This window comes from Python bivittatus, unplaced genomic scaffold, assembly GCF_059951505.1.
Source record: "Python bivittatus isolate LINGU-HERP-01145 unplaced genomic scaffold, Pbiv_v1 ctg000700_np1212, whole genome shotgun sequence".
Lineage (NCBI taxonomy): Eukaryota > Metazoa > Chordata > Lepidosauria > Squamata > Pythonidae > Python > Python bivittatus.
In genome coordinates, this window is record NW_028277098.1 from 63254642 (window position 1) to 63280698 (window position 26057).

At 37.1% G+C, this 26057-nt stretch overlaps 1 protein-coding gene across 8 annotated transcripts in view; it reads left to right on the plus strand.

Moving 5' to 3' along the window:
* SRGAP2 (SLIT-ROBO Rho GTPase activating protein 2) overlaps positions 1–26057 on the plus strand; it is a 226142-nt gene that overhangs the window by 82287 nt on the left and 117798 nt on the right. For all 8 annotated transcript variants that reach the window (XM_088154402.1, XM_088154405.1, XM_088154404.1 and 5 more), the window contains one exon: positions 18721–18883. In XM_088154402.1, coding sequence (XP_088010528.1) covers positions 18721–18883 — 163 coding nt within the window. The remainder of the gene's footprint in view (positions 1–18720; positions 18884–26057) is intronic.

Here is a 26057-nt window from a genome sequence, read left to right on the forward strand (position 1 = left end):
GCAACTTATGTCATCTTACAGGGCTTCTCTTCTGAAATGCAAAATTATTTCTAGCACCAGAGCAATCATCATGCCTTTGTTTTCCTCCCCTTTAATTTTAGAAACACTGTTGTAAACTTTTCAATTGAAACTTTTGGTTTCAACTTTCATTAAAACTTCACAGCCTTTTTTGAAAACAGTATAACCCTTTTGAAGAAAGCAAACAAGTCCATATTTGTAACCTTTCTTTGGATCATTATAGGACTGTAATGTTAACTAAGTTAGGCAGCTGAGTTGAAATTGTCATATAGGTCCATGGTTTACTCTTGAATTATTTTAATTATTTATTTGTTCAGTGAGGCTAAATATCTGGCTGTTTAGTATAGTTTACCTTAAAAAATCTCAGCACTTGGCTGATTAGGTCAGGTGAATATTATTGGCTTACTATGGGCTATATAGGCTAAGATTCTTTTGAATTATAGCCCTACTGTAGTGATAAAAGCATATAGTCTGTTAGCGTTGATTAGCATTTAGAAAGGAATATGAATTTTTGTTAATTCTGTGCTCCTTGTGGATTTATGTATTTATGTATTTATGTTAATTTTTTTATCTCCATGTTCAGTTCAAAGGTACCAGACCAGCTCACATAAGACAAACCCTGCTTGCTCTCCATAATACAAAAAGAAAAATGTATTCAAGGGAGAAGAAGAAACCGTTCTTATAATTATCTCTCGGAATGGGAAGCCATTCAGGGCCCAATTCAGCTGGTCTTTGAGCAGTGCCCTTTCTATAGCTTGTTTTTTCCAACTCACCCTCTGCTGTAACTGCTGTTGGGTGACTGCTAAAGGAGAAAAAGAGCCAACTTGATGTAGTGGGCCCTGGTTTCCATCTCGCCTTCTGCTACAGCAGATTGACTGGCTGCTATTAGATAACAGCATGGGATTCTAAGTTGGCACAAAGCAAATGTCAGGATCTTTCCTATGGCCAGAAGGGAAAAGTTTCCTCTTCATCTGGTTCATGTCACAAGAGGTATAGTGAGAATCTTACCACCTTTCCTCCTCCCCCCCCCCCCCGCTATTACAAAAATAACCTGCAGAACTTTCACTGAAAAATTCTTTAGGCGTCTTTTGTAATGGAACATTTTTATATATTTGAACATGTTATGTTTCATTTAATTAAAAGTCTATCAGTTTACTGTATTTAAAACTATTTTATTATAATCTAATAGAAGTCCATTTATGATATGTGAAGGAATAGAATATAACAGTGGTTATGACAGCTGGTGATAGGGAAATGCCCAGAGAAATAAATTTTAATTGTCAGCAGAAGCACTCAAAACCAGGAAACTACCTAAACTTGGTACAAAAATAATTTCACGTATTAGGCACCACAATGGAAAATACACTCCTTCGCGTATTGTGGTATGGTGAGCAAGGCATCCTTCTTTCTTGGAAAGTAGGATTTAGGTCTAACAGAGCAGAAATTACATTGACATACCGACTGGGAGTTTCTGCAACATTTGTAAAATCTTTGATTTTCAGTGGAATTTTACATTTCTTTGGAAAGGATATAAAGAAGTCAGTTTGTAGAATATCTTGCCTCTTCTGAGGATAGGTTCCTGTGGGTTGGGAATTTAAGTCCAGTGGCTTTGATAATGTTTATTAGAATCTTCTTAGCTATGGCAGTAGCAACTATTTCTAATTTTGAAATATTCGTAGCAGTCAGTCATGATCTTTTTTAATAGGTTGGCATCACTTTTTTCTCATCTTAAGATAAGTCTGTTATTCTTCAGAGAGCCACTGCTTTCAATCTCAGCTGTTTGTGTCACCTGCCATCTGTCTATCACCAGTGATTTGAAATACCGAGCTCTGCTAAATCATATTTGAGACAAAGTTTGAAAGTAATTGGTATCGAGGTAAACTAAACCATGTAAGAATTGTGTCAAATTGCTTGAGGAACTAAAATATTTCCTTCCGCTAAGCTGCCACAGGAATAGCATCCTACAGATCCATTGTAACGTGAACAGCCATGCATATACCGTGTTGCTTACTATGAAAGGGAATAGTGTGATGGTATGTATGTAAGTATGCCATCTGTTGTAAACGTGCTCCTAATATAAAATAAAAACAGTACTCTAGGCTGACTGTTTTTCTTGGTCATTATAGGAAGAATGCCTGTAGAAAATAGCCCTTCTCTTTGGTGACCTCTTTGCTCTAAGAATGCCTTTCCAGAGAAAATTCTTCCATTTCTTTTAAGTTTGCTTTGTTATTATGTGTATGTGTTTTTAATTGTTATCTCTGTTTTAATTAGTGTAACTACTCATTTAATTTGCTGTTTTTATTATTATGCATGTGATATTGCCATTTCAGTTGAAGTGTTTAGAAATGGGTTTTAAGATCTGTGCAAGTCATCTTGAAAAAAATTGTCTGCTTCTTAAATAAATCCCAGTACTGTACTGTTTCAAGTAGAAAGTTTGAATGAAACACTTTTGGAAGCCCAATAAAATTTACTTTCTACAAGTTATGATAGCATTTGAAATCTATTTCTGAAAGTTTAGTGGATGCAAACCAAAAAGCATATGCATTTCCATTGTAAGGCCTTATTTGCTTTCTTATTGTTAAAGGAAGTCCTGTTTGGTATGGGAGAATTCTGAGCTGACCCCATTGCTATTGGCTAACGTTATCATGCATCCTCCCTCTGTAGGTCAATTCTATGGAAGTTCCGCGCTAGGAAACAAGTATAAGACTGCACACATACCCCATTTTTGTGGAATAGCATTCTATAGAAAATTTGGCTTGCCCTAACACTGTTGGACTTCCAGAAGTTGATCAAAGTGGAGCTCTTTTGGAATGCTCTCAGTTAATTAACATACAGTCATCAAAGTGTAAACTGTTATTTTACAAAGTGTAAAGTGTCATTGAGATACAGTTTTAATGATAATGTTTTATGGTTTCACTATTTTAGTTCAAATTTTTATTTCTGTAAACTGCCAAGAGTCACAAGATTGTGGCAGTTTAAAAATCTAAAGAATGAGCATAGACTTCAGTGTCAGGTAATTTAGATGTCCTTACTAGAATATTTAGCCAACTTTCACCAGTAATTTATCAGTGTATTAATTCTCTGTTCTGATATTTACACTGGACCTTCCTTCCTTCCTTCCTTCCTTCCTTCCTTCCTTCCTTCCTTCCTTCCTTCCTTCCTTCCTTCCTTCCTTCCTTCCTTCCTTCCTTCCTTCCTTCCTTCCTTCCTCCCTCCCTCCCTCCCTCCCTCCCTCCCTCCCTCCCTCCCTCCCTCCCTCCCTCCCCCTTCCCCTCCCCCTTCCCCTCCCCCTTCCCCTTAAAGGATTTCTTCTTTTATATTTATACATTGCATATAAAATTCTTACTGCCTAGTTTAGTTCACCCAAGAAACATATGTGGGTGAACCTGACAGAGCTCAATTGTATTATGCATTTTTAGAACATTTTCTAGTTAGGGGTGAAGAATTTACTTTGGGCCAAGAACTAAATAAACTTTGGGCAAACGTCCTAAGGTTTGCATATGGTGAGTGTGAGAGTAGGTACAGGTAGCCCTTGACTTCTGACCATTCATTCAGGAAAGTTACAACAGTGCTGAAAAATTGACTTACAACTGGTCCCCAAAATTACCACTGTTACAGCGCCCCCATGTCACATGACCAAAATTCAGGCGCTTGGCAGCCCACCCACACTTATGACTGCAGGGGCGCTTCAGCTCCCCCCATCTGCCTATTTCATACCCCATCTCTGCCCATTTGGCTGCTTGGGATAGGCAGGGGGAGTTGGAGAGAGTCTCTTACTTTACTGAGGCTCGGGGCTGGCAGGGACCAAGCCTGGTATGGCTTGGATTGGGGTGGGTCCTCAACTAATGATTGGTGAAATTTGCTTAACAATGGCAGGGGAGATTGCCAGGATTGCTATCGCTAAGTGACGTGGTCACGTAACGTCTCACTTTACAACCACATCACTTAGCAATGGAAATTCTAGTCGCAGTTGTCATAAGTTGAGGACTACTTGTAATGTGCACCCCACAAAGTTGATGGAGCCTTTCTGGTATGGCTGTGCAGCTCTGTTACACTTGCCTGAAATCTTATATTCTTTCCCTTCAGACATTGCTTTCAGAAATTTATAATTTAAGTTCAGAAGCAGTTGGGAACCCCACCTAAACTCACCCAGGGCTGATTAGTTCCCATGGAGGAATTTCTGACTCCAAATACTTTTTATTCACAAGGAGCCAAACTATAAAGCCTTGCTTTTGTGTGTGTGTGTGTGGCGGCGGCGGGGGGGGGGTTGCATCTTCCTCTGCTTCCTGGCAATGATGCTACTCTCACAGCTTTGGAATTAGGTTTTCAAAGCCATGTATCTGGTTTGCAGGTTCATATGAAATAGAAGGCACCTAAAGCCTTAGCTAATTCCTAGACTTTAGGCAAACAGGGTTCCCTTGCTACAAAGGGGTCCTCGTGCAGCCTTGCACATTCTGTTCAAAAGGCAAGTGCAATCGTTAGTCTAAAAAAAATGCATCTGTGTTGAAATTAAAATTGTCAGGAAGCTAAGTTGGGTTTTTCTACATGGAAAAGATGTTCTTTGCTCTTTCTTATGAAACACCTAAACTATTATAGTAAGTCAGGATTTAAAAAGTTTACAAATAAGGAATAATATTTGGGTGATGCAAAGTAGCATTTGTTGATTTTGGAGTATCAATATAGCCAGAACATTCCAACATGAAGTTAAATACAATTCTTTGGTTGCCTGTGTGAAGGAGTAAAAGGATGGAGAACCAGCATGGCATCCTTCAGGTTGAACATTTGTAAACAACAGATGTTCATAACTGTAAAGGACTGTGGGGAGCAAAAAGGACCTGAATCGTTGTTTGAAAGTCTTAACCCATCAATTTGTTCTGCTTATATTTTAACATATTAATGTGGTAAGATATTAAACAGTATAAACTTGTTTGACTAGTACAAGTTTTAATCACTATAGGTTAAAAATTGAAACGTTCATAAGTAAATAATGAGAAAGTGAAATATTTAGTGTTATTTTGGAAGTGGGAATATATCTTTTTATTTTTCAAAACTCAGAGACAATTGTTTCATTTGAAATGACATTTCTTGGAGCATTTTCAATGTTGTCTTAGCAAAACAGTAAATTTAGTACTTGGACATGTTATATTATTGACAGAAGCCTTTCTTTTTATAATATTTCTAGGAATTAACTTGGCATAAAGAGTTGTGAAAGGTACTTGATTCCTATGTTCAAACGATTTGAAAAGAAAATTCGTTGCATGTTAATTCTATATGTGGGAGATATTACTGAGGTTTTCACAGAGATGTGCTTTTTCAGTGTTTTGAAAATTGTATTTGCTCTGTTGAATTAGTTTTACAAATCTTGGACACATCACGCTTCAGTATAAGGTTGAAAAGCTTTTATGAGGAGAAAAGATGTGTTCTGGATATAAATTAGAAAATAAACTGCTTATGTTATACTTCAGAACTGTGTGTCTCAGTAAGCCCCTGTATTTACTGGTTTGCAGGTTAAAATGTCAAATTTTCCTTATTCAGATGTAAAGATACTGTATATCACTGAATGATGTAAAAAGTGCAATATGTGTATCTCCAAATATTTTTCTTCCTCGATCCCACCTGTATGGAACTTTGTGGCAGAGGATTGAGCAAGACAACCATGGATACATAATGATGTATCGCCATATACAGTTGTATCAATCAATTATAACTTGAATCAGTTATTTTAAAAGGCCTTTCCTTCAGAGAAGATTTACTCATGCAGTCATCTACTCCCAGTAAAAATAGTGGAAGGCAGGCAGTTCAGGGTCATAGATTTCTCTTTCCATCCTAGTTTTTCCTGCAACACAGAACAAGTAATTACACATCACTTTGTAATCCAGATAGTTTTCTGCATTAGAAAATGCTCTGAAAACCATAGTTGAGAAGTGCAGAAATTTCTGTGAAACAAATGACTCAAAAGTAGATTTTTTGAGACTTGCTTTTCACAAGGATGGATTCTGAGTGTAGGAAAAATCAGGAGACTGTTCTGATGGGATTTGAAGAATTGAAGAAAGACTGAAAACACTTTATGGGCTTTTTGCTGAAAATGGATAAAAATTACTCGGTGATTTCTGGAATTGTTGATTGCAAACGGTTAAATATGGGAAGAGGTGAACTGTGTGATATAAAATTGATGGGGGAGGAGTAACAATGTTTGTAACTGTTGTAAGGAAAATTGGAAGTCACTTCTTTAAATACTTCTTTTATTTTTCTTCTCTTATCTATTGTACTTTATCTTTTCTCTTTTTCTTAATTTGGTCTTCTATATTTTTCTGTTTATCTTTTATCTGTTTTTAAAAATTTCTAATAAAATTTATGTTAAAAAGAATTGCTTGACAAATAACTAGCTGAGGATCTTGACAGTTATGGTTATTGTAAAAAGTTGGTAAAGTATTTCAGTTGTTAAAAGTTGTAGACAGACTTCTTTCTTCTTCTAAAAGACATATTAAACTCCATTAATAAACTAAATAACCAACATTAAGTGGTCTTATTTTTTAAAGTATAAAATATATAGAAAAATGCTTGCTGCCTAATAAAGTTCTGTGCATCTCTAAATTGGTTCCAAAGTCACTCTTATACTGTAGTTTTCCCCATCCTTATCCCAAGGCTTCTCAGATACAGTGGTACTTCGGTTCACGAACTTAATTCATTCCGCGACTCAGGTCACGACCCGAATCAAATTTTCCCATAAGGTTCAATGTAATTACGGTTAATCCGTTCTGAACCATATGTATTTTTTTTTTAAACCACAAAAATATGACACAGAGTACAGTACGAAGAGAGAGAACGCTAACCTTGCTCGACGTGACTTTTGGCGTGGAGGACAGGAAGGCGGGTGGGAAGGCGGTTATTGCTTGGAGGGAGAGTCCCCCTCCCTACAGGAAGCCACGACCACATATCACGGGAGGGAAAATGGCTGCGGATCCTGTTCGTCACCCGATCCGGCGTTCACGAACGGAAGCAAAATTTTGCGAACGGTGCTGTTTGTGACCCGAATTGGTTGTGAACAGAAGCGTTCGTGACCCGAGGTACCACTGTACTTGTAAGTATGTATCTTCAAGTGAGGCATCTCTCTTTCCTGGAGCCAGTTGGAGCCTGAAAATCAACATTCCAGATCCTTTAAACAAGACCTCTGTTAATATAGAATAAGTGATTCTGAATTAATGTCAATGATTTGAAATGCATCCAATATGTTCTTCACTTTTTAAAGAACAAGCCTTTTAAATTTCCACCTCAGATTTGTCTAGCACATCCTGTCTTTCTTGTCTGATTAGATTATCATCTCTATTGCACTGGTTGTCATCTGTATTAATATTTCTCAGTACTGAGCTGCTTCTACTATATATTATGCAAATAAGGAGTTCATTTTGTCAATTTCTTTAGGGTGAAATGTTTAAAAACATAAAGGGGGGGTGCTGAATATAACAAGATTAAAAGAATCTTCGTGGTATAAAGTGGGTTTCCAAAACAGAAGTCCTGACTGTATGAAACTGAGATTAAGGTATGGATCAATCATGTTGACTCTCCTAGATGTTAAGTACGAATCAAATTGTGCTTGATCGCATTCCTCCTCCTTCATGGCCTTTCCTGTGTAACTGCATGTGTGTCAACATGCAAACCGGTGTCCTTGGTCACAGTAGTTCTGTTTGCCATATTCCTGTGGGCCCTTGGCATTTCTACTGTATGTCGCCTTGGAATAGCTTTACAAGTTGCGGTGCAGGAGTTTGGACAGCTGAGAGGGTCTCTAACTCTTTAGTGTGTGTGTGTATACATTTTCATCTTTGTGTGGCTATGACATGTATTTCTTTGCAGAGGACAGTGTCTCATGTCTGTTTTGGGGGTGGGTGGGGATTTGTGAGCATATCAGGAAGCCTAATCTATATCAGATAGTACAGGATAAGGGCATAAGAATCAGTATATATCAGATCTCTGCTTTATAAGGATTGAATCATATACAACCTGATCCAATTTCTACATAATTCATTGTGTTTGCGAAGTATGAAAATATCCATTTATTATCATGCAAACTTTCTTAATATGCTCACTTTTGTACACGTTTTCATAATTGGCGATTTGCATTGGTGCATTTTTAAAAAGTGCACAGTCTGAAAGTTGATTCTGTTCCAATCTCTGCATTATCAGGATGTATAAATTAAATCAGTTCACTTAAAAGACATAGGCCAGTTTTTCCAGCATCGCCACACAGGATATAATTAGAAAATCATAGGCATTGGGGGGCAGGGGAAGGCAATAGGACAAGGAAGTTATAAAAGGTGCATTACAACTTCATGATATAAACTCTGCCCATTCCCTGTTCCTGAGTAATGTGGTAATATGTGTACCAAAGGGTAGAGCTCACCTTGTGATGTCACAATGTACATTTTATCATTTTGGTGTCATCAGGGTTAGGAATGGACAATTATGTAGAAATGATAGTTTTAACTCTTCTGCTTTGGTATTTGATGTTCTTACTTAAGTTATTTATTTCTTTAGCAAATTTATATAGCCATCCAACTCACACATGGTGACTCCAGGTGGCTTGCAAAATTAAAGTTAAGAAAATTGGATGCTTGTTTATTTTTTTTTTTTTAATATTCTTGTTGGTTTCATGAATTCTCTGTTATAATTTAGGAATCTAGTAATAGAAAAGATATGAAAGGAGAAACTAAGATTTGAGTTTTGATTTCATTTTTCTCTAAAGGGCACATATGCATAAGATACTTTAAGCCTCAGTGAAAAAGTTGTCACAGACAATGTATGTCCAGATGACTATCTAGGACATTTTCATTGTTAGTTTTTAGTCATCAGTTCATTCATTTGTCCAACCCTTCTGAGGAACTGTTTTTATGTTTTTTAAATCCTTTTTTTAAACATTGGTGTTATGACCGGCCTTGAGAACTTTTGAAAGGGTTGGTTAGAAATTGTTTGTTTAAAGGCTAATATGTGTAGGCATGGTTGTGCTTGTTAGTAAACACTCTGAATTTTGTTGAGAGTGGTTACTAACGAAATAGGAATCCTGTTTCTATTTTAGCAATTTTCTCTGATGACAACTTGTAACAGGAGAGGCTGACCATGAAAAACCTCCTGCATTTTGGCTCAGAGAAGAAAAAGTTCATTCTAAAGAAAAGTTTTGATTGATTTTCCCCCTTTGGTCAAGTATTACTTTATTCAAAGATCTGTACTATTGTTCTCTTGCTAACTTGTACTAATAAGGTGGAGAAATGCATACATTTGTTGCTGGAGAGAGAGAGAGGGAGAGAGGGAGGGAGGGAGAGAGAGAGAGAAGAGCTTGAACAGATTCTAGGAGTCATTGTACAAACTTAGAGGGCAAGCCTTCAGATGTCTACTTAGAAATAAGTCACACTATTTTCATTAGAGTTTACTCATAGGTAAGTATGTATGTCCTTAGATTACTGTTGATGTGTTCGAAACTGTCAGGTTAAACTAAGTGCTGTGGGGATGAAGAAATAAACATGGTTGATTCTCAATTATTTCGAAAATATAACAGATATAGCATCTAAAATCTATATTCATTTATCTTCACCTCAGTTAGGAATATGCAGTTTCTTGTTCTTGGAAACATTCACAGATAAATGTGCAGAAATTCCAGTTTTCATGTGAACAAATAATACCCCAAGAATGTTCAGATATTGATAATAGCAAACTGAGGGAGCCAACCTTTACTGAAAAAAAGATGAGGGAGGAGAGGAATGGCAGAATGTATTATCAGAAGAGCGATTAAGCACTGTTGGAAAGGAAGAAGTTAAGATAGTGCATACAGAGGCACTTACACGCACCGTGTTAGAGAAGAAAACTACTAAATATGGCTTTGGCTACTGATTAAAAAACAACAACAGTGACTTCTCTTCTGAGATTCCTGCGTGCTGTATGTGTGTTTCCTCTGAAATGAGTTCTGCGGATTTATTCCTTAGAAGTATTTAATAATATCTCACTTGTAATATTCATGACATAGAGAAACAATTTTTCTTAACTCTTAATGTTGATATTATAAATCTTAATAGCCCTGTATGTTATAATAATAATAATATGCAAATCTACTTTTGCGGTTTTATCAAATAGTTATACTTGCAGAATGTCTAGCACTGAGGTTAAATCAGGAGCCTATCATAGCATAGTTCGCTTTAATCCTTTGTAAAATGGTATTTTCAGATGCAGCTTAGATTTCTCAATGGATAAAGAAATCTAAGCTGCATAAATAAGCTCAGCTCCTATTGCCTCCATATTCTGTTCTAAAAACTAGTCAAAATGAGACATCGAATGCTGTGTGGGTTCTTGAAGATGTTAAGAGAATCATCTTATTCTGTTTCTCAAACTAAAGTAGAGATATACAGATATTGCTTCCATTTGTTGCTTTATGAAAGCTGAATGAAACATCTGCCATCCGTATTCTTACTTCGGGTGTAGCTGCTTTCTTAGATTTAACCTAGCACTGAGGTTAAATCAGGAGCCTATCATAGCATAGTTCGCTTTAATCCTTTGTAAAATGGTATTTTCAGATGCAGCTTAGATTTCTCAATGGATAAAGAAATCTAAGCTAAAATGTGTGATTTTATAAAAAGCTGTGATAGCATGAAACTTCTTTTGCAAAGAAAAATCTCTTTTCTGAGAGCAGAGTGGGAATACAAAAATATTCGTTATAAGTTTCAGAAGGAAGTATTGTTGTCCTATAAAAGTTAGATGAGTCATACTCCTTTTTTTTCCAAATAATTTTATTAAGAATTATAAATGAAAAGAATAAATGTCAGTGCAAACTACAAAAAATACAAACAGAAAAACACAAAACAGTGGGGGAGGGGAGATGTAGAAAAGGAAAAAAAGGGGAAAAGGAAAAAAAAAGTAACTTCCCCTTTCATCCCAGCAGGTAAAAACAGTTTTAATAGCTTATCACCATCTCTAAATAAAATATAATCTCTCTTCTCCCCATAACTCATCTCTTAAGTAATCAAAAAAAAAAAAAATCCAAATGCTTCATCAATCTTTCTTCGTTAGCAAAAATCCAGTAAGGGCAGCTAGGTATAACTATTTTCCTCTTTTAGCCCTGATCAAACAAGCCAAACGTATAAATCTTTTTTGAATTCTTAAAATTATTCTTTAACCCCTTCAAAAAAGGTCCCAGAGGTAATTTGTTGATCATCTGAGTATCCAAACAAAAATCCTTCAGAACTTTAACAAATTTCTTTCACATATCTGTTAGATAAAATGTATCCTTTTGTTTCTCCCTTCTTCAAAAGTCTTTCCAAACCTCTTTTGTATATCCAGAAGAAAAAAATTATCCAAATCAGTTTCCTGGTTTGATATCAGATCCATTTGCATTACATTTAAGTCCTCTTTCAAATTAATTCCATAAACATCCATTACAACTTGTTCTTGTTTTACAACTTCATTAAAACATGTCATGTCCAGTTTCTCAAGCAATTGATTCATTCTATCCAGTAACTTGACTGAGAGGTATTTAGAAGTTTGTACTAAGGATTTCTGCTCCATTTTCTTTGTCCTCTGGCTCCCTGTAAGGTCTAATCTTCAAGGTCCCCTTATACTAAAGAAACAAAAGCAATTGCCATTTTCCCATGTGAAGATATCTTCTAATAAATTCAAAACTACAATTCTAAATTTCTCTGCCCCCTTAATCCATTATTAACTTTCCAAAATCCATATACTAAGCAACTTTTTGCTGTATAGCCCCCAAAAAATCATATAGTTTCAAAATGTTTAAGATCAAATTTACACCATTGTCTTTTAAGGAGGTGGAGACTCATCCGATGAATACAGTAAAACTTTGCTGGTCCGAAGGGTTTTAATCTCTCCAATATACAGCAGATAAAAAATTAATCCAAAAAAGTGACTAAGATATAAGGCTCGGTTGAGCTTAGTGTCCATAAGCGTGTTTTGCAAGTGTGAGCTTGATGTAATCCCAACTCCCAGCCACTCCACTCATAAGCCGACCATAAAATGAGTTTCCATGGTCTACTCATGAGTAGCAGCTTTCTGGAGCCACATGGATGATCTCAGCAATTTCTCCTTTGATCCGGAGAGATTATGCCAGTCCGTATCTAACATCTAGCCACGATTTCCCTTGCAAAAGCTGTCTTATTAGCCGGCAAGCCAGTAAGACGTCAGCTTGCCATGGCCCTCACAGGAAGTTATTGGATGAGTCAAACTCCTATGGACAAAGGCATTCTGTTGATTGTTAACACATGGGATCTTAATGAATTTCCAGTTTTTGTGAGAAGGTAAGAATAAAATTCTGCCATATTGGATCTCTCTGTGTACTGTATGTATGTTAGCATTCAACCTCTGCCATGTGCTACTTAGAAGATCAGAACGTAGCATCTATCCTTTGTCTATCTGTATTTGATAGAATAAAATATGCTGAGGGTATGGAAAAAATTGTCTTGAAATATTTCAGATGTGAAATTTCACAAAACAGGCTGCTTTACATATTTTGTTAGCATTTTAAGCTTGAAACAGGTCTGCCCAAGACCAAAATATAATGCTTCAGGCTTGAGATGCTCCGAAATGTGCAAAGCTGCCTGCTTTGCTTTTAGAACAGGAAGTTTAGTAAGATTTTATGCTGAAAATAAAATGTTTTGCCGGTGCCTAAAACATACTATTGCTGAGCGTACAGTTTTATTTCAGACTACATTGTCATATTATTTGTGTTTGCACCTTAGTTTTTCTTTATGCTTAGAAAAGCAACCAGTTTATAGTCTATATAGTCTTATGCTAAATGTTGATTGATTCATTGGTTGATTGATTATGTGCCATCAAGTCAGTGTTGATGCTTAGCAACTACATAGAAAGATCTCAATGATGATCTGTGCCTAACCTGTTCCTTCAGGTCTTCCCACAGTCCACTCATTGCCTCTGTAACTGACTCCATCCACTTTGCTGCTGGTTGTCCTCTTATTCTCTTTCTTTCCACCTTTCCCAGCATGAGTGCCTTTTCCAGAGAGTGAGGTCTTTGTATAATGTGTCAGGAGTATGATAATTGAAGCTTGGTCATTTGTGCCTCAAGTGAGAACTCTCTGTTGATTTGTTTGCTGATCTATTCATTTGTTTTCTTGGCTCTCCACAGTATTCTTAGGAATTTTCTCCAACCCCAAAGTTCATAAGCATAAATACTCTTTCTATTCTGCTTCTTCAAAGCCCAACTTCCACTTCCATAGAATGTCACAGGGAATACCATGGCATGCACTATTCTGATCTGTGTAGATTTAGACACATCATGGTATTTGAATATCTTCCAGAACCTTCATGGCTGCTCTATCAACTGCTAGTCTGAGGCATATTTATTGATTGCTTGTTCCTATACTGTTGATGTTGATCCTAAAAGGCAAAAGTTATCCACCACTTCAGTATCTTCATTGTCAGTTCTAAAGTTGGCTGTTATACCTGTTGTTATTAGTTTGGCCTTCTTTATCTTTAAATTTAAACCAATTTTTTTCACAGTGCTCCTTTTATTACTAGAGCTTACAGATCCTTTCATTTTTGGCTATTAGAATAGTGTCATCAGCATACTGCAGGTTACTGATGTTTCTTTCTCCAGTTTTAAAACCACATTCAGCTTCCTTTAATATATATTCAGCATATAGGTTGCGTAAATAAGGGGATATTATACAGCGCGGTCTCACTCCTTTGACTACAGTCAGTCTGTTTTGCCATGTTCTGTTTGTACTGTGGCTTCCTGTCCTGTGTGTAGATTTCGCATGAGAACAATGAGATGTTCTGGGATTCCCATATTTCTAAGCATATGACACAGCTTGACATGATTGACACAACTGAAGGCCTTTCTATAATGAATGAAGCACACACTGACTTCTTTTTGATATTCTTCGGCTTTCACAATTATCCAGCGAGTGTCAGCACTATTGTCTCTTCTCAGCGATTTCCGTGGTTTGTTCTAATATCCAGTCTGCTTTCTTCTGTTTCTCCATCTTGGGCAATTTTTTTTCACATTCATTAAGTCATTTCACATCTTAATGACTTAAGTTCATTCCACCATTCCTTTGGTTCTCTATTGATGAGGTTCAGGACTTCAAAGTGATTCCTGCTGTTCTTCTTGAAAATGATAGCTATATGTTCAAGATCATATTGTGGAAATTGACTGGCTTTCTTCTTCTTTAGCTTAACCTGGAACTTGCACATGAGCAGTTTGTGATTTGTTCCACAGTCAGCACCTAGCCATGACTTTGATGCTATAGTTAAGCTTCTCCACTTCCTTTTAGCAATAATATAATCAATTTGATTTCTATATACTCCATCTGATGATGTTGTTGTATAGAAGCATTGTTTCAGTTGTTTGAAGATAGTGTTAGCTGTGAAGAAATAATTGGAGTGGCAAAAATTGATAAATCAATCTCCTGATTAATTTCAGTGTCCTAAGCTATATAATCCAACTACATTTTCCTTCTTAGTGTTTTCAACTTTGGCATTCCAGTCTCTAGTTATAAGCAGCACATCTTGCTTGTATGTTTTGTTGATTTCACATTGAACTTTATCATAAAACTCATCAGCCTCTTCTTCTGCACCAGTGGTTGGAGCATAAACATGGATGATCATCATATCAAAGGGTTGTCTGTGAAGTCTAGTTGATATTATTCAATCATTGATTTCATTGTAGCTAAGTACTGTTGTTGCTATACCCTTCCTAAGTATAAAAATAATACCATTCCTTCTTTGTTTTTCATGTCCTGAGTAGTAAACAGTACAATCTTCTGACTGAAAGTATCCAATTCCAGTCCATCTCAGTTTGCTAATGCCTAAGAAGTCAAACTGTAATCATTTCATTTCATCTTGCACTATGTTGAGCTTTCCCATGTTCATGCTTCTTATGTTCCATGTTCCCACTGTTCCCACTGTTCTGTCTTTGCCATTTTGGATTTTCTTTTCCTTTATGGCAACATCAGCAATTAGATGTCTTGAAGGCTATAATCTAGTCACATCATGAACACCATGAGTATTCCGAAAGATCCTGGAATGTTGAGGGCCATCTGACCTGAGGAGCTACCATCCAGTATTATATCAATCATTTTACATTTTCTATCCATGTCATTTTCTTGGTAAAAAAATACAGGAGTGGTTTATCATTGCCTTCTCTCACACAGTATGAATTGATGCCTTTGTCACTGAAGTGATCATCTGCCTCCAGTATCTTCCTATATCACTGCTGCCCAGTATAGGTGCCTGCTTGCTTTAACTGGGCAGTTGGGATGACTTCCATACCTTGGGTCACCATGCTGGGAATATATATCCTCAGCATACACTCCTGATGTTCCTTGGTCATCCCTCCCTGGGACATCCCCCTTCCCCTACCACAATGAGGCAGCATAGCAAGACTTGCTGGGGGGGGGGAGGGGATGCTAAATGTTAGATAATTGTAATAGGAAGTGTATGCAGTAGTAGTCCAAGAATACAAATAAGCCATTCACAATCACAATCTGCTGGAGTTAAAACCCTTTGGTTGAATATAAGAAAAATGTACATATTAGTGCTAATTCTAGCCCTTTCACAAAGAGGAGGAGGAAAAGAGCAGAACATGTAGTCTCTTTAACTGTCAGGGATATAGTTCTGTAATCCTACAATTCCATAATGTTTCAGTATGTTACAAAAGTACTTCATTCTGTTTTCCATTCAGAGTACAGTTTTTGACTTTATAGTGTGGTTAGAATTATTATTATTTTCTATGTGGCCAGTTTGATTATATTTGGATTGTTGAAAACAGTTACTTGGTCACAAACAAGCAGATATTGCTTGCTATTCATAAACAAACGACTGCTCCTGGTGTTTGTAACAAGGAAGATTGGTGTTTGAAATCCATAGCCTGTAGGCAGTTTGTAAGGTCTCCACAGTGTCCCTTAGTACTTGACTGTTGTATTGCCCTAGGCTGCCTAATCCTGTGCTATTACAGCAACTAAAATAGATCCTGCCTTTTGCTGTGGAGGAACCAATCACTTGCTGTAAAAAGCAATATCTTTTTGTACCAACACAGCATCATTTGAAATTTCATAACCTAATGGCTTAAGAATTGTAAAGCCTGTAGGACCAACTAATCAAACCTGAAACTCAACAGATGCAATGAGACTACATCTCCCATCATCCCTTCTCCTGATTGCACTGGCTTGGGATGAGCTATGGTGTTATGCATCTGGAAAGCCACAGGTTAGGGTTAGGGTGTGCTGTAAACTATATGGAAAAGCATAAATACAGTTCAGCAGACCTTTTGCTATTTTTATATTTGTATGCAAGAGAGAATGTTTTGTTCCTCAGCCAGCTCATTGTTAAATTCAGTGATGCTGCCTTTTGATCTTTGTCTCAACTTTTCTCTGCAGAAGCAACATGCAAACACAAGACCACAGAATAAAAGTATTTTCCCTTCTTAAATGCGCTGCTTCTTTTTGGCAACCAGAACTAGTGGTTGCTTTGAATCAATCAAACTCTGTCACTTCCTTTATATATGAATTCCTGAAACAATCCAGATTGCAAACTTCAGATTGCAAACTTCCTGTGGTATTTTTCATCAGTAAGACACTCTGCCAAATCAGCTGCTTTGAAAATGGCATTCTTGTATTTTGCTGTTTTGTTTAAATAAAACTAACCTGCATCTTACTGCAGATCCCATCTTTCTGTGTGCTCTTTTGCTGTGGGAAATAACTGTGGGAATCAAGGCTCATCTGTATTTCTGATATTTCTAGGAGCATTGTGGTAGGAAACTTCTGTTATCAATTCACTGTACAGTGGCATTTATTTATTGGGATTGCCTTGCTTGCCTTGAAGGAGACAGTGTGTATGAATGTATTTTACTTGTTTAGGAGAATAGAATTCAATTTGCACTCCAATGGAAAAATGTATGAAATGTCTCTCTGAATAATAGGGTATCAGAACAAGGAAATAAGTAGGGAGAGGACAAAAACTGGATTTAAATAGATTAAATTAACTTAAAATTAAATATTTTGGGGGTGTATAGAAGAGATTTGAAGACAGCATGCAGCCTAGGTTTCAGGTTGGGTAATTCTGGTATATACTATTGGTGTATATGGTAGATCTGCTTATGATCTGGCCTGGAAATAGAAATGTGTAATCCTCTTTTACCCACTAATGGCTACCTGTTAGCCATGTGAGGTAGTCCAGATAACAAGTACAACCAGGAGTACTAGCTCCATCTTTATTGTACGATTAAGTAATAGAATTTTGCAAGACTGAAAGTATTTCTCCCCCTCCTTTCCTTTTACTCTCCAGAAACCTAGGGAGGATCCTTCCTGAAAGCTTCCCACGCCCCCTCCTCTCTTTCTGTGGGCTGATACCTTTTACACAACGGTTGTCAAGTCTGCGGTTCTCCCTCCTATCTCCCAAAGTCATTCCCTCATACCATTATACCACCTGTGTCAGATGACATGATAAATAAATTAGATCACTTAGAAGTTGGTTGGAAATACTGTGAGTTGCAGTTCTGACATCTGGATAACAGTTGGGTTGGTAGTAACCAATTCCTGGTTTACTTTCAGTTGAGAGAAAAATCAGTGCATGTTCTTTCTAGCTTGGACTATGGAATCTCAAACTGGAAGGAGACCTTTTCTGTTGAACAAGGGATGTGTATACATTTATATATATAAAACTTTATATATTGGCAGAAGAACTTTATGATAAAATTGTGACAATATTTTGCATGAATTGGCCTGTGTGATAATAGCAACTTCAGATGTTTTTGCCATGCTGTCCTCTCACCTACTTCAACTCTTATAACTCCTAGCTAAAGATTATACAGCCCTGGAATTATGAGAATTGATATCTATCACATTTGGAGGACATCACATTGAGTAAGGCTGTTCTGGACTATATGGTATCTGAAAAATGTGCTGTATAAATCCTTTATCCCCATGCCAAAAAAATCATACATTGACACATGCCCTAAATGCTCAGAAGATAGCTGTTTATGCTGGTCAGAGGTAACTGTTGGAAACTGGTCTCTTTTTAAAAGTTCCTTGTCAATATAGTTTCTTTGCTGTCAATCTGAATGATGATTGAGTATTTGTGTAATATCCTGTCATGAGATAATTCTCATGGTTGCTATGATGGGAATGGGACATGGCTATGTTCTGAGCACAATGCTACTTTCTGTTCCCTGAACATTCACTTTCTGGAAAACTACAGTTCACAGGGTCATCAGCTCGCCAGCCTTTAACTTCCTCCCCATATGTCATTCAGTGTTTCTTCTCTGAGTGATAATCCTTTTGATTTTCCATATTGACAAACCCAACCAAAACTCTGACAATACTTCTGCGTAAAGATCATCATCCTGTAAGGGCTACCAGTAATTAATTGTATTTTTTTTTACATTACAGTTTTATTCTTTTATTTTCCAAAACTCAGTGGCTGACACTTTTTTGTTTTAATATCACTTCACATAAGCTGGGAAGGAGCTAATTTGAGACATTTTGGGTGAAAAACAAATACCAAGGAGACCACGGATTTTTTTACAGTTCTTGTAGATTGTTCATCTATTCATATCTTGATTACAGAATGATAGTTGGCTATCATTCTCCTTCCCTCCCCTGATAACTGCATGAATGTTTGTATCTGAAAACTTCAGTGTGCAAAATAATACACTGGGAGAAAAGTCATATTATGGTTTTGTTTTCCCTGTAGGAAGGATCAGAATGTTCTTTCTCCTGTCAATTGCTGGAATCTCCTCTTGAATCAGGTGAAGAGGGAGAGCAGGGACCACACTACTTTGAGTGACATCTATCTGAACAACATAATCCCTCGGTTTGTTCAAGTCAGTGAAGACTCTGGACGACTTTTCAAAAAGGTAATGATTTTATTGTGGCATGCACCTCTTTATAGCTCCAAACGTGGCTATAGCACATGCAGACGGGCACCTGGCCACTATTGTTTCTTGCCCGGTTGCGTTTAATACATACCTAGTTCAAAAGGCAGCTGCCTGGCTGCTGATCGGAGCATGCAGGTCAGAACATGTCACTCTGATGTCATGTTATTTTCATTTAGCTGCCAATTTGCTTCTGGCTCAATTTATTGTGTTGATCTGAAGGAATTTCAACTCATAATGTGGCAGGATTAGACTATTTAAAAGTTGCTATCTTTTAACATGGAGCTTTTCCTTCTTCCTTTTCTGTCTGTACTACCAGAGGGCCATCTTCAGAGGTCTTATCTATCATGGCACTAAGGTTGTGGAATGCCTTCCTAAGGAAGGTCTATTGGTTCTCTCTTTGCTTGCTATTCAGTGGTTGGTGGAAGCATATTTGTTCAGAGAAGCTTTAGAGGGATGTTATAGCTATTCTGAGCTAATTATTAATAGCCTGAGCTATTAATAATTGTTCCAAGGCACATATTTGACCATTTTGATTTTGTTGTTGCTGGTTTAGCAATTTCCTTGTTTTCTTTCAATGAGACCTTTCATTCCTTCTTTATTCTTTTATGCTCTTGACTTCAGTATTTTTACCAATAAAAGTAGATAAACAATGAAGAATTGAACATAATCAGTTTTTATGTTGCTTCCAAACCCGAAGCAGCTTTATATTATAAGCAAAACAGTTCGCTTTTGCTATAATCAGCACTAGCGCTAAGAAACATGGGGGGGACAGCAACAAAATCTGACACAGAGAGATTGTTTTTTCAAACAATCCATTTAGGGGAATAAGAGACTGTTGTAAAATCTCATTCTACTAGACATTGGGGGAGATTCAAAGGAGGCTGTAATCTAATATGTTTGTTCTTGACAGTAAGTCCCCTTGAGATCAACAGGGTATGCTTATAAGTAAATGTGCAGTAACTGGTGGTTGGTTGGGGTTTTTTTTTTAATCTTCTTTACTAAAATCGACATGAGGACATGTCAGTTTCCCTGAGGCCAGCAGGCCAGTGTCAGAATTCAGTAAAACCTGGGAGGACCACAGTGTTTTAATAGTTAATCTGTAACAGTGCCTGCCCTCTGGAACCAGGTTCCCCCCAAGATCCAGATGGCCCCCACTCTGCAGTTGCTTAGAAGAGTTGTGAAGGGCTGGCTCTTCACTCAGCCCTTTGATGAGGGAGACTGAGACCCCTCACTTCATCATGCTTGCCATCTTTTATCTTTATTTTTTATGTTTTATTAATTTTATTGTAGTTTCTTTGATTTTTGTGAGCCACCCAGAGTTGTTGAGAATCGAGCAGCATGCAAGTTTAATAAATTAAATTAAATTAAATTAAATTAAATTAAACTGCTGAACAGCACCCTAGGGTAGGGAGGGCTGGTCTGGGGCCCATGGTGCTGTTACTGGCCTGTGCTTCTGTTTGAGCTACAGGCTTTTTTGTAAATGCATCATGGCTGCAACTGCTTAATTTACAGCCTCTCAGCATAATTTAGAATTCTCTCAGAAAGGAAAATGGGTGTAGTTCCTTCTTTAAAAAGAAAGGAAGAAACAAAAACATATGGTAGAGTGGATGGTGACTTAAAATGAAATTGCTAAGGAAAAGTGTAACATAACATAAAAGTAAAGTAACTTATCATGGGGATTTAAAATAGTTGTGCTATCTGTATTAAAATTTGGAATAGCTACAGTAATTTTAAATGTAGGCATAAATATTTCATGATTTGTCTTTCATCACGTAATAGATTGTCTTTCTTTCTCCCCACCCCCACCTCTGACTCCCACATTCAAATATGCCTAGGCAGGAGCTGTTACTTGTCAGAAAACAAAAAACATGATTTTAGTATCTAAGTAACAGCCCTGCCAACTTGGTCAAACGCCAAGACAGTTTCATATATTAACTCGCTTTCTGCTTGTTGTGTGTCACTAGTCTATAGCTCTTTGTATCAGTCCCTCCTGGGGAATCTTTCTTCGAGTGACATGTGATACGTGAAATAGAAATAGTATGTGACTGTACCCAGAACCGCTGCTGATTGTCTTCTTTGCTGGAAACCTCCTTTAGTGTTACAATCAATCTGAAAAGTGTGAACTAGCACAAGACAACTGATAAAGGCCAAGTATCAAAGCTCATAAGTGGCAGATTTGTTAACAAGCAAGTAGCTAATCTGTTTAACTACAGTACAAATTATAAAATGAAGCAACGCTATATTGTAACATCTACATGCACTATATTTTTTGATAATTGTATGTCCTGTGAGAGCCAGTGTGGTATAGTGGTTAATGCTGGGCTAGGAGCCAGGAAGACCCAGGTTCTACCTCCCTCAGACATGGAACTTGGCTGGGTGACTTTGAGCTAGTCACTTTCTCTCAGCTTTAGACTAGGAAGTCGAAAAGCATCTATCTACCAACCTCACTGGACAAGCATAGTAGATTATGGTCCATAACCTTTAGTGAAGGAACCTTCATCCTGCAGTGGATTGATTTGGGCTGATAACAGTAACAACAACAACTATCTTTAAGCACTGATTTCATTTTTAAATAATCCCTTCAGTTATGATACAACTCTGTGCATTTATTTATTTATTTTACACATTTCTGTCCTACCACAATACATCGACTGATAGTATAGAAGGCAAAAAATCATTTACAGTACAAACTTCAATAAAGACAACAGAAACAAACATAAGAATGAAAGCAATAATATAGTAGTAAAAAATGGCATGATAAAATCAGAGGAAAGCTCTTTGAAGCAACTATATCTTTAGTAGCTTCCAAAACATCAACATCATACCTAGTTGATATACAACTCTTTTAAGTGCTCTAGAAATTAAGAAGATACAAATAGTTCTAGCTTCATCACTTTGTTTACTCCTTTGCTAACAAATTGCATTTAAAATATGTTGCCAGTGTAATTTTATAAAATAAGAAATCTATATTGTTGCAGTGAAAATTACTGAAATTTCTCCTGGAGTTCGTGCTCCAAATTGTTATTGGTTACTTGTTTAAGGATAAATTAGCACCTGCCAGTCAAATATTCACTTTTTTCAACATTGTAAGCATCTGTACTTGAATTTGGGAAAACACACATGCAAGAATATATGCAAGCAGCCCTTGGCATACATGGGGGTTCTGTTCCAGTGTAAAACCAAGAATAAAGAAACCATAAATAATGAGATCTTGGTTCTTTGAAAATTAGGAGAGGGAGGTTCATTCAGCTCAGTTGCAAGGCTCTGTGTGTAATGGGGCAGTAGGAATAAACTTGAGGCACAGGAGGAAGAGCTGCAACTAAGGCAATGGTCAGATAAAAGAAATCTGAGCCCAGGGCAGAAATGCAATTTGAGTAAGCATCTCAGACACGACCCTCCCTAATTCTTATGAAGATAAAGGGAGGGAAGAGGAAAGTGCATTCAGACTTGTTCTGCTGGTAATGGAAGGAGTTACTTTGCTTGTGCTACCTGGTTCACAACGGTTTCTTTGCTCCATATGGCTCTTTCATGGTCATGGTGAAGGGGCCTCTCAGTCATGTCACTGAATATAAGTCCTCATGGCAATTGAAACAAGCCAAGAGTAGTCTGGTAGAAACATTAGCATCCAGCAATGTGACCAAGAAATCAAGGGGAAAGTTGCTGAACAGCTGGAAAGAGGCTAATACAGCATTAATACCTAAAGAGGGTCAAGATTTGACTTGAAACTGTCTTGCTTCATTTTATCATGCTTGGTGGATGTGTAAAAAAGCTAGAAAATTTTGGGTTCAAATACAAAGAGTGATTCAGAGGATTTTAAAGATTAACATTCAGTTGAAACCAGAACTTTTCCTCCTGAGACTGATGGAGAAAAGAGCCAAGGAACACTGTTTTTATGTATGATAACTGCAGCAAGATTATTCTATGCACAAAGATGGAAAGATTTGGCAATGCCAACAATGGAGGACTGGTTGGCGAAGATGACAGAACTTGCTGAAATGGCTAAATTGACTTGTTTGATTAGAGAGAAGATGATATCTACATTGATTGGTGACTAGAAAGTTAATGGATTTTTTGCATAAAAAAGAAAAAAATGAACTTGTGATTTATGGTTTTGATGATTAGATAGGATAGATTATAGAAAGAAGAGTCATGATATAACATTAGAGAGAGAGGTTAAAATATAATTGTACTTATAGCTGTTATGAATAAGATCAGAAGCCATTTCTTTATATCTTTTATATCTTCTTTTTCCTATTTTTCTTCTTTCTTTTTTCTTTACTTTCTTTTTTTTTGCACTTTTAGCTTTTTCTTTTATTTCTCCCTTTTTGTTTTTTGTTTTTGTTCTACTTCAGTTTGTATTAGCTTTTTACTATTGTTGTTAAAACTCTCAATAAAAATTATATTTTAAAAAAATCAAAACAAGTGGTCTGCAGGCAGTACCAGCATCCAGCAACACAGTCCGCAGGTGTTCTGAAGAAGGGGATCAGCTGCCTCAAGGAAGCCGTGTGGCTTGACCCAGCAAGATCCACCACGGCTGAGTAGAGGAAAAGGAGGAGAAAATACATGTGCATTGCACAGATGACATGACCCTTAACAACATACTTTACACATGTGCAAAACTCCATTTGCCATTTTATACATGGGTAAAGTAAAAAGAAGACCCACACTATAGATATGTGAAAACTTTTATATGAATAATAAGACCACATATAATGAGGGCTACCTGTATACACTTTCCCTGCTCAAGCTTGCCTGATAACTCTTTGTTCTTCCTTATAAACATAGAACTATATTTTTCAGCCCTGAGTGTGTTATATGAATGTAACCTCATCACATATGCTGAAAAACTGGTTGCAAGATCAATTTCTGAACAAAGGCACATTTTATTTAACCACCCTAAGCTGGTCTTCCAGTTCAATACATTTGGAGGTACTGCGTTGGGAAAGGCTGTACCAGATGATGCATTCTGTCCTCAAGAATAAGACATGTAATCTTGCAATGTTCTAGAGCAAGAATAATAATATTTCTTATAAAACGGAGGATTCTGCAGAATGTTAACATGCAACCCCCAAATAGGAACAATACTTTTGACTCCTGGGTTACAAGTTTAAAACGCTCCTAGTAATCTTTTCAAGATAGTTATCCTGGCTACATGGGTGAGTTTACTTCAAAAATTAATATAGCATCTAGACTGGGAAGTTTGTTTGTTTGTTTATTTATTTATTTTATTGGATTTCTCCGCCGCCCATCTCCCCTACAATAGGGGACTCTGGGCGACTTACAAAAAAATTTTTTTTAAAAGTTTTGGACAAGGCAAGGCAATGCTGCTAAGAAAACTGCATGAATGCGGTCACTAGAAGCTGAGCTTGACTCAAGGGTGTCTTTAGATCTTGTGTGCAAGCAAACAGTGCATGAAGTCCTGCTCTGCTGAATGAATTATGCAATTGATCATTAATCTTCTTTGTCAAGCTTCACAAGAAAACCTTAAAACATATATTTATTCCTTAGCTTTCTCATATAGTAGCCATGCTTAATTTGCAGCTGGATTTTAATGGCTGATGCCATGTATCTTTTATGTATTTTTAATTGATTTTTTTGGTTCAATGCTTTGATAGTGTAAGTTTCTTATGCTTGTTCATGATTTTTTGTAGTTTTATGATATTAGTATCGTATTTGGATACAATGAATTTTGTATCTGATTTATATGCAGATAAGTTATATGTGAGCTAACTGAAAGTAATGTGTTCATGAAGGATAGCCCTTTTCTATTAACGTTGTCCTTAGGGGCAGATATATGAAATCTCATGTCCTACAAATTAAAGCCACTTTTGCATGTGGGTTTACAATAACCTAGTCTATCTGTCCTGCATGGAAAAATCCATACTACTAGAAAACATTGGGTAGAGTTTCCATCTTCTGTCTTCATCCATGTTTTATTCTGAATAATCTGTAAAGCTACTGATGATTGGGAGAAATTCTCAGGATGTGTCATCCAAAGTGCAAAGGGGAAAAAAGGTTATGGCAAAACTGGGGGTTGCTCAGGAAAAGGTGTCCTTGGGCCAGCATGATTGGTGGTGATCCATCCTGCACAAAGATGATTAGATCCACCAAAGTAGGAATTATACTTTGAAATCCTCCTTTCAACCTCAAAATCCAGAACAGACATTCTCATAGTCTGGAGCATCATCTTCACTTTCCCGATCACTGGTGTCCACAAAATAAGGATCTAGTATGATCGGTTCTGGTTCTAGTTCATTCACATATTCACCAAATGAATGTCGTTGAGACTCAGGCACATTTTCATATTGGTCCACTATGGACTCAGAAGAAGCATGATCCTCGATCCTCTGTTCTGTGATCTGATCATCAGGCAACACTCTATGTATCCAGGGAAATAATTTTCATTATCATCAGTGATGCAAGCTTGTTCTTCATTTTCATAACTGGGAACACTTTCATTATCCTTGACTTTGATGATTGAAGGTGTCTGACTAGTAAAGCTATAAGCAGGGCGTCTGCTCTGCAAATCTGGCTGGGATTGGATGGCAGACCAAGGCGGAGAGGGAGGACACCTCAGCACTCTGAAAGTCTGGGAATGAATATTAGTTGAAGGCATTTTGTGAATCCAACCACTGCAACTTATAAACCTTGATTAATAGATGAGTGTTGTGTGAACCCTAGTAAGTGAAAGATACTTAATGTACATTTATTCAGGTCAGTGTTAATGAACAAATAAGCATGAATAAATGTTTCCAAACAGGAGCAAAACTAGTAAAACCTGAAAAATTATGCCTGGCTTACCAGTTCCAAAAGCTCATTCTGATTATAATCACCAAAAAAAAAAAAAACATTTAGTGAATTGTTAATTCTGAATGTGAAGCATGGTCATGATAAAGTGAAAAGCTCAAGAGATGAACTGCTACTGTGCCAGATGAAGCAACTCCCCTTTCAAGGATAGTTCTAAGACATGCCTGCTACTATAATCCAGCCTTCCGGCTATACGAGCCTGTGAGTGTGATAAGGTCTGTGTGAGACACAGCCGTGCCTTAGCCCTTATCTCAGAGAAGGAAAGGTGCATCCTGTCACAGCTATTATCTGTGAATCCTGACATAGTCATGGATTCCATGAGGAAAGGTGCCCCCCCCTTGTTTCT